The sequence below is a fragment of the Cynara cardunculus genome (genome assembly GCF_001531365.2).
Source record: "Cynara cardunculus var. scolymus isolate 2C chromosome LG 12, CcrdV1, whole genome shotgun sequence".
Lineage (NCBI taxonomy): Eukaryota > Viridiplantae > Streptophyta > Magnoliopsida > Asterales > Asteraceae > Cynara > Cynara cardunculus.
The window spans coordinates 5114619-5124326 of NC_037539.1; the positions used below are offsets into that span (position 1 = coordinate 5114619).

General features: G+C 35.3%; 1 protein-coding gene across 3 annotated transcripts; it reads right to left on the reverse strand.

Annotated features, from left to right (window-relative positions):
* Positions 1 to 1267: 1267 nt before the first annotated feature.
* LOC112522976 (IAA-alanine resistance protein 1) lies at positions 1268 to 9259 on the reverse strand. 3 transcript variants are annotated; one of them, XM_025132356.1, is made up of 12 exons: positions 8991 to 9259; positions 8675 to 8914; positions 7828 to 7911; positions 7683 to 7732; positions 7083 to 7134; positions 6820 to 6948; positions 6405 to 6655; positions 4320 to 4469; positions 3487 to 3594; positions 1913 to 2014; positions 1779 to 1823; positions 1268 to 1606 (listed from the first exon to the last, which is right to left on the reverse strand). In XM_025132356.1, exons 2-12 carry the CDS (start codon positions 8790 to 8792, stop codon positions 1457 to 1459), a joined length of 1239 nt encoding a protein of 412 aa, XP_024988124.1. In that variant the 5' UTR covers positions 8793 to 8914; positions 8991 to 9259; the 3' UTR covers positions 1268 to 1456. The 3 variants fall into 3 exon arrangements, with proteins under 3 accessions (XP_024988124.1, XP_024988122.1, XP_024988123.1); XM_025132354.1 differs by having other exon boundaries at positions 8675 to 9259; XM_025132355.1 differs by lacking the exons at positions 1268 to 1606; positions 1779 to 1823; positions 1913 to 2014 and adding an exon at positions 2820 to 3279 and having other exon boundaries at positions 8675 to 9259.
* Positions 9260 to 9708: the final 449 nt, after the last annotated feature.

The window sequence follows — 9708 nt, forward strand, 5'->3', positions numbered from 1 at the left end:
ATATAACAAAAAAGTACTTACATTTACAAAAAAATAATTACCATTTTAACTAGTTGTACAAGTCATTAGAATGTATTCAACATGTTTTATAAAAGTTCAAGAAGTTATTTAACATGTTTTGGATTGTTCAAGGACTTATTTGTTCCAAAAATTGTCCAAGAACTTATTTAACATTTTTTGGAATGTTTAAGGACTTATTTAACATATTTTAGAATGTCCAAGGACTTATTTGTGCCAAAAAATTGTCTAATGACTTATTTAACATGTTTTAGAAAGTTCAAGGACTTATTTGTTCCAAAAAAAAGTTCAAGGACTTAATCATTCCAAACAAGAAAGTTCATTGGTTTTTATTGTACTTTTCCCTTGAATAATAACCGTGGAGTAGCATTTATTTATTTGAAATTACATATTTAAATAAAAGAATTTATGGATGCTCAATAAATAAAATTATACAAATTAAAAACATCCATAATAGTTGTGTAAAAGGACAATAAAATATTTTCACCAAAAGATTTTATGAATTATTTATGTCAGATAATGTCAACATCCTCAAGGCGTTACCATCCATGGTTGGGGTAAACACAGAACCATTAATATCGTTGTCGCATATCACAATATTTCTAGTTTACCTCTTAACCATTTTTGTCCCAAGTTTTCTAAAATACTGCCACCTTGGCAAGTAACAACTCCTCAATTTACGAATTTGCAAGGGTGCCACGTCCCTTGTAACCAAGCACCTTCGCAAGTTAAACATGCATCTCCTTGTAACCAAGCACCTTCGCAAGTTAAACATGCATCCCCATGGGTGATTGAGTTCGACAAGGAGACAAATTAAAGCCTCTCATTCAAATTCAAGAAATGAAGGACAAGTGGTTCTTCTGCACTTGCAGACATGTTCCAGAAATCAAATTTTTATTAAAATTAATTATTCCCCGAGTTGAGAAGTTGTTACTTGCAGAAGTAGTGATTTTTTGGAAAACGGGGAGAGAAAAGACTAAGAGGTAGATTCCACCGGCTGAAACGGTTATTTTTGTTATAGAGAGACTATGAAACCAGTCTATCTTCGTGTGACTCATGATATCACAAAAAAAACACTAACCTTCACAGCAAAACACTGGGAAGGTACAAAAAAAAGGTGAACACCCTTGCAATGTTTTTGCTGCGAAAGTTCATCGTGTTTTTGCGACTTCACAGCTGGTCTCATGAAAACAGAGTGGTCCCACAGGAACCCGATATATATACTCATTCGAATTTGGACTCCATAGTACAGAAAATAATATCCAGATTTCCTATAAATGCTATAAATAGAACATTGAGAACTACATTGTCAAAAAGACCAATTGTTGGATCAAGAATCGACAACTATGGGATATATTTTTGACCAAGTTTGAAAACGAAGTTGTACACTTACCTCCTAATCCTCTCTAGCTTACATCAAAACTGAACGAAAAATGGTTCACTCGACAAGCGATATAAAGAGAGCAACAGACATACCCAGTACCAAACAGCTTAATTGTATTGCAGTATTTTTCAATGAACTGCTGCCATTGTTCATTTCCGCCATCACCCCCACTGCTATGTATATAAACCCACCTGCTGTAAATCCCTGTACAATTCACAATAAAAAATGGTGCCACTTACTTTCTCTTTCATAAAATTTCACCCATTTACCCATGTTCTTTGATCCCATTAAAAATGAAATATTTTTGAAAGATACCAAGTTATCGCTTGCCACTGTTACAAATTGTAGTGATGGAAATATGTAAAAAAAGTCGTACCTCAATTAAAGATGATTGCCCTGGATCTTGACCCCACAACAACGCCTAATAGACGGATTCATGGTCAGAATGTTGTTATTTTTCATGGTTCCGCTAAAAGATTTATAATTCATACATGGGAAATAGTAACTAACCAATGCAGTTCCTGCTAGTGCCACCAATGCGGAGAGGAAGTTGAAGAAGAGAGCTTTGAATACACTGAAACCAGATCTCACCAAGATTCCAAAATCACCTATCTGCAATAGTTAACATCATCAATCTGTTTATATATATAATTATATATAGGGCGATAATCAAATGAGAACCACGAAAAGGTTTCAAACCCGTGAGGTCGCCATGTAAAAATATTTTCTACATGATTTTTTCCATCAAAAGCTATGATTTAAGGTATCGTTTCACATATGTTTGTGTTCACCTTGTGAAAATATTTCATGCGAAAACTTTTTTTGTTCACATCGTGAAATGAAAAAATCACATAGAAAAGTTTCACATGGTGGAAACAAATACATGTGAAACTATCACATTATGAAACAAAAATACGTGAAACACTATCTTTTTGTGGTTCTTATTTGATTTGACCCCTATATATATCCAAAAATATGAAAAACTGAAGAACACCTTAGTAACCGTTCATCTGTACGATATCACATGTGCATACAAGTGATTGAAGAGATTTCCTGGTTTCTATGGACGTGTGCATGTTATGCACATGTGCAAACCATAAAAGTTATTAACAAATTACTTGTATGCACACGTGCAGGGGCGGATGCAATAGCAAAAGGCGGGGTGCGGAGGGACCCCAGTCAAAAACTAAAAAAAAAATTATAGGTTAAAACTTAGGTTTTACATGATTTACCTTTCACTTCCCACGTTACATTTTTCCACGAGCCCCCAACCCCAATCAAAACCGTTACTCTAACCAAAAAAATCTATTGAAATCAATCAAAAAAACCAAAAAAGTTATTCGAAATCGACAAAAACACTAAAAAATCCCTTGAAATCAACCAAAAAATTTTAAAAATCCCTTGAAACATTGTAATTAGGGGCGATTTTGCGAGTCTTTAGTCTACCTTAAAGGTGACCCCACTGAACAAAAATCTTGGGTCCGCCACTGCACACGTGGATACTATACAGATGAAAATGGTTACTAGGGTTTTCCTCAGTTTTTCATTTTTTGTGGTTTTCCCATGAACCTGACCCTATTTATATGTATACATCTTTCCCCAAAAAAATTGCAATATTAAAGTCTAGAAGTAGCTTTAATAGAAATGCTAAATTGTTGGTCACGCATACCGAAATCTTTTGCAGTAAGATCAAAGCCACCAATAACTTGTAACTATGACAGTAGTCAGTAGGCAAACTCAAAAGTCGTAACTTTAGCTCAGAAATTTGCAAAAAGAGGGATAAAGCAATGAATATAAACACCCCTTCCCCCCAAAAAAAGAAACTTGTTGCAATCGTTGCAGAACACATCAGAGTTGATGAGATTGCAAGTATCCTCCTAAAACAGAGAACCACAGTGATGCACAAATACCAAAAAAAGGTAAAACAACAATCAGTGGTAACTAGTGCATATTTATACGTAACATATACACAAGACAATGATGTATCTATTTACTACAACAAAAATCAATAGAATTCGTTAGATGGATTTAAGTTCTTGAAGTCTCAAGAATACGGTTTTAAGGATCTAAAGAGGGAAACATACCTCTTGAGGAAGCTCATGTGCAAGTAGAAAAAGTGTTCTTGACCACCCACCAACAGACCCGTATAGGAGGAAAGCACTTCCTAAAGCCATGCCATCAGTGAAATTATGCTGCAGTTCATCACAGATTCATTAAATTTTGGTTAAGTTGTGTATTTAAACAAGAAAAGCGACAGAAATTCACTACAGGAACAATTTATTTGTAAATATTAACAAAACTCTTCATTTACATGCCAATTGCATCTGTTAATGCATAATAACAATGGTGAAGACTGTTAGGATGTCACCATGCAATTGAAACAGCTATTTGGATGTCATGGTTATCGAGAGAGCAAGAACAATGGTGAAGGTGTGATCTAGAATGATTAAACTCAAGTAAAAACGATCACACAAATTGAAGATGGGAATGCATTTCTGATGATAGATGTGTGATCTAAGTTTCTTTCTAGCAATAAATCATCGATGTGTGATCTATGTTTCTATATTTAAGACCCATTTTGTTTATTTAGGATTTTTGGAGGTTCTAGATCATTGTAGCCAGTTTTGAAAAGAACACCCATTGCGACACTTGAGCATTTTGGATATTACAATGATATTTGATTATGTGCTATGATAAAATATGTTTAAATTTAAAAAGAACACCGGGTCACAATTTTGAATTGGTCCATATTTGTTATTATGCATTAGCAACAATTTTTTTTGTTTATGCGAAAATTTAAACATATGGTACTGAAACCATTAACCAAAATAATACAAGATAACATGTAAAATAGCTTGTCTATGCAGCAAACATGTCCACTGAAGGGGAATAGATAAGAGGTTAAAGAAGCACATACAACACCATCTGAGAACAGATTCAGATAACCAAACACGAGAGTCGATGACTGTGCAGGTTCCTTCTCAATCGAGGACTTTATATTACTTTTGGGTCCATTTTCAGCACCTGAATCAATCTTGTCTGCAACCACATTAGTACTAGTGTTTCTCTGCAAAGTAAATGTCGGTAATAAGTAATAAAATTGACTTGACCAACAAAAAGATATCAAGAAACAGACGGGGACAAAATTTAAGTGTCTATCAAATAATGTCGATTAATACCACCAAAATGGATAAGGTGATGTTCATGGAACATGACTTAACAAGCATATAATATTTTTAATGTGTTTAGATCGCCTACACATTGTTTTGTACTAACCCTTGAAAATAAAACTGATCTAGGAATATAACTTTTTTGGCAAACACCTAATTTATGACAGCGAAGATAAAAATATTTATCACAGTTTATTTTCATTCGATACTTACGTAGACAGAAAGTTAAATGGTACCTTTTTGTTCAGGACAAAAATCAAACACAAATTTATCTTAATTCATCTAGGCAGGTTAATACTTATAGGCAACTTAATAGATTCAGAGCTTAATAGATAAAAAAAATTCAAACAGCCCTTAAGTAGAAGTAACTCCTTTTCTTTAAAGTTGTATAGCCCATTTCCAGTTTTTAGCGGTAAATATATTGTTAAGTTGTGAATTTGCATGCATTTTAGTATTAAAGTCAGCAATTTGCATATAAGTTTTTGTTCATTTTACTTCTATTCTTTTAATTTGTTGAAAATATGGCTTGGATGACTTTTGCCTGATTTTATAAGAGACTGGTAGAAAATTTTAATTCTAGAAAGTAGTGGGTTTTCTCTCCCTCGCTCAACTGATTTCTTCCCCCTAAGAGTACCTTTGTAAGAAGTTGATATTGGAATATTAAAGTTCATTGAAGATCAATCTTTGGTTGCCATTAAGAGTACATATTCTCCTCGCGCTTTTTGTTTACTTGTAATACTTTGATATTTCATGAATGTTTTGTTCATCTTCATGTTAAACTTCTAATTTATGATGTATAATGCTATAAAAAGGGTTGTACCTCCGGTTGATTTTGAATGTATGAATGTTGTTATTATTGGGTATTATGTATAACTGCTCTTTCTCAGTGTCTAACCCAAAATCTTCAAAACTCAACTTCTCCTAAAGAACCTTCTTTGTCTCTCCATTTTTGCTTCATCCGCCTTCCATTTTCTTTGTCTATTTCCTTCATCTTCTTCCTCCTCTCTCCCCTCCTACACTTTGACCCAAATCCCTAAATAAACCCACAAAACCCAAAATCCTCCATTGCTTTCTCAACAATGTAATACTTTTGCAAGGAGTTGAACAACACCCAAAGGGAAACAGGTCAAAAAATCATCTACTTCGCACGGTAAACCCGTTCCTCAACTTCTTATGTGATTTGATGATTCATTAGCTTGTTTTGGTTACTTTGTTGGGCATCTACCTTGTTTTAGTTTATACTTAGTTCGGTATTGCTTTACTGTGTCCATACAAATTGTTGGGTTGTCAATTCTGGGAAACTAGACGTGCACTTCCTTGATTAGGCATCATGGCATCACGACAAGCGGGCTAAAGTTCGGTCAACCACACTAGTGGACAACCGTCCAACACAAGGGGGCAAAGGAGTGTTGGCTCTAATCCTCGAATCCCCCACCTAAACTTGATACACTAGGGATTTGTCTTAGCAACACTAAAAGTAACTCAAAGGTGCTCTACGAAGTGGTCTTTATCCTGATAATTGAGACTCAGGTTACAAGTCATTCAGATACCGGCCACGCAGATAGCACCTTTTGTTGGAGAAATGAACTGCTCCAAAGCGTCAGAAGTTGGGCATGTTCATTATATACGCCCCACCTTGAAGAGGTGTTAGACATAAGATGACTCTAATTTTACTGATTTGAATGTGCTTTTACCTTTAAGTCTTCACATTTGAATGCTTTGTGGAGTATATATGTTCATCTAGATAATGAGATAATAACACATTATGAGTAGTATATTTCTCACCAGGAAACCATCAACTACTTAAGATATGATGCAGAATTCAGTTATACCTTGCGGAGATGAGAAGATTCACTTTGTTTTTCTGATTTTAGAGATTCACCAGATGCTATCTCTGCTATTTTTTCAGAAGTTTCGGATGTGCTTCCATCTTCCTCACTGTTGTCATCATCACCTTTGCTATCCTTCAATGATTCACTCTTGTGGTGGTGATGATGACCATGACCCCAAGAATTAACTCCTCCTGACATATCTTCAACATACCTCACAACCTTTTCCACAAAGAGAAAAACAACAATTCCAACTGCAGTGAAAAAGAACAGAGATCATTAATTAATCAAATCCATAGGGGGCAGCAGTAATGGTATGACTGTACCTAGGTCCATTCCAAGATATGACAACGATAATGATCAGAAAGCTAGCATGAAAAATCGAGTAAACAGGTCTTCCAAATATATCATTACTTACACAAAATGGATAATCCAACTGAAAGATCTTCAATAGAATGGGAATGAGAGTGGGAATGATCATGTCCAGAAGCAATGTGCTGATGAACATCATCCACATGGTTATCATGTGAATGAGAATGTCCGCCACCTGATAAATGCATTCAATATTTAATACAACATGTATGTTAATCAAGCATGGTTCTTGCAGAGGAATGCATAAAACTTTGAGATAAGGTGTAACCATGATTCCATTACTAAACTTGAATTCATGTTTTATCATACCAAAGGCATGTGGCAATTGATGAAGAAAAGCATCTCCAAGCATAGCTCCTGCCTACAAATGCCAAATGGATGTAGACCTGTACAGTTTTAGCAACTGGAACACTAGCATAGGTATGATAAACATAGTTGAGAAACTTGAGCTAGCAAGAGGGTGGAGTGCTAGATATAGAAATAACCATGAAGCAATACAACTGCTTTGGTGCACCTTATTCCACATTACAAGAATCAGACAACATTACTTATACATATGCAATGATTTTGCTAACAAAAATATGATATTTCCACAATAAAACACAAGAATGTAACTTTTCCCCTCAACTGAAATTGTCACAAGAAGTCATCAAGGACAAAAGATATTATTATTAAAACACAAAACAAATAAAACTAACAAGACTTTAACATCCAAAACTAATTTTAACAGTAGAACAAGTTGTTTGACTTCAAAAGCTCGAAAACTAATAGATGGTTACACTAGCTGAAGTTGGAGGATTACAATTAAAGCAACAATAGTTCTAATAAAATAGAGCAGATTTTGAAGTGCGTTACAAAGATGCCCTAGTACATAATTTACATGAGTATGAGCAAGAGGAAGAATCTAACCCCAAATACAGCCAGCGCATCAACAAGTGCCTTTGATGGTTTTCCTTGAACTGTGAGAATTTACAGAAGTTGGGGTATGTTTAATTTAATAACAAATCCAAATTACAGGCAATAGGGAAAAAATCCTTGTGGTTAAGCAACTCACAGAATATCAATGGCAGTAGAATCAGACAAACTAGAGAAGCCAAGCTCACCAACAATGAGCATCCCATTGCATGAATCCAAAGACCTACCAAGTGCAAGCATACAAGTTACTTGGAAGTGCTAATACATATCAACTACCTACTCAACAGGCTCAACATATCACCATCAAAAAACCATACATTCACAACTTAAAGAACTGAAAAAACTAGTTTAACTTATTCAAGTTGCATTCCAGTTTCCAAGGCCGTAGTGGAACACAATTGGCAATTATGACTAATCTTTGCTCCTAGAACAACAAAGAACTACTCTTCTCTCCACTTACTACCTTTGGACAGACCTAACCACATACTCATTCTGTTACATAATATAAAGAACCAAGCTTCTTTTATTTCCAATTACCGGTTCTTAATAAGGCCACCATATAGTGTGTAATGATACATACAAAGTTTATGGATCACAACTATGTGACCCTTAAGTCTTTTTTTTTAACTGTGGCGTCCAAGCACGAGGCTCGACTAATCCCATGGGCCCGTAAGATAACAGCCAGGATTTAAATACCCAGTTCAGAGACTCGAACCAGCCACCTATAAACAAGGAACTACACTCTCTAATAATCCTGAGAGTTTGAATGCCAAAGCTCCAATGTGAGAAATATAGAAAATGAAACAAAATGTTGATTCTTGAATAAGGGTACTATAAAATGACCTAATATCATGAGAGTTTACCAGACAATGCCAACACGTATCATTAACCTTCAATTTTTTTCAAAAATGTGATTGAATAAAGGGGCGCATAGACAAACAAACAAACAAGATTATCAAACGTCATAAAAATCAAAGTAACATTACCAACGCTGGTTAGCTCTGAGCCACCGCCATGATAATGATCATGGTCATGATCGTGGTGGGACACATATTCCAACCTAAGATCCTCCTCTTCCGCCAGTTCTTCCGGCAGCTTTTTCATCCCCAAATCATGATCATGATGGTGATGGTGATGGCCATGCGAGTGATCACAGTTGTGATGATGAACATGAGATTCATGAACCGCCGGCGCACTAGAGTGTTGACACTGGTGCCCGAAACTCGCTTCAAAATTAAATCCAACCGTCAAAACCAAGATTAGCAGTAAACTATAGATCTGCTTTTTACAATGATGAATCACCATCATCTCGGCGCGTTGGATTGAATTGTGGGAAGGATTTGTTCGGGTTTTTTTGGGGGGTTTTCCAACTTAGAAGTGCAGTGGGCAGGGGGGGGGGGGGGTTTCAAGAAGGGCGACGTTTGCAGGTGCCTTCGATTGTAATGAAGCAAACAATGATAAAGAAGAGGATTATTATCCCGACGATGATGCCGAACGTTACCGCATCCATAAAAAAGGGTCACCGACGGCATCAAGTGAAGGCATGTTTAACCCTCCGGCGAGTCGGTTTGCCCCAAAAAAAGATCGAGGTTGGGTCCACAAAATTAAATCATTGCAACAATTAATTCAACTATTTACTAAAAACGAAATCTGTTGTATTTTCACATTTAGGACTAATTAGTCTACAAATATTTTTCAGTAAATAAATTATGGAATTTTTAAAATTAATTGTCTATATTCTTTAAAGAGTAAATTACGATTTTCATCCCTGTAATTTATAAAAACTTCTATTTTCGTTTATAGGGTTTCAAAATTTGTAATTTACTTTTTTTTAATTAAAAAAAAGTTAAATGCACGAAATTTTAAAATAAAAAAAACACGTAAATCAATTTTATGGTTTTCCAAGTGCTATGCAATTCAAACTTATTGCACGCATCACTCTCCCTTGTACTTCCTTGTCGCCCCCATGTTTGTTTGTTCTCCATACCATTTATTATTGCAGTTCGACTCTCTAATCGAT

What these genes read in the sequence shown, in the direction of transcription:
- LOC112522976 (XM_025132354.1), bottom strand. Translation starts at nt 8,996, where the DNA reads ATGATGGTGATTCATCATTGTAAAAAGCAGATCTATAGTTTACTGCTA. An exon ending in ATCTGTTCTCAGATGGTGTT is followed by an intron (nt 3,595 to 4,319) that starts GTATGTGCTTCT and finishes GATGAACTGCAG; the next exon opens with CATAATTTCACTGATGGCAT. An exon ending in GGCAATCATCTTTAATTGAG is followed by an intron (nt 1,607 to 1,778) that starts GTACGACTTTTT and finishes TGAATTGTACAG; the next exon opens with GGATTTACAGCAGGTGGGTT.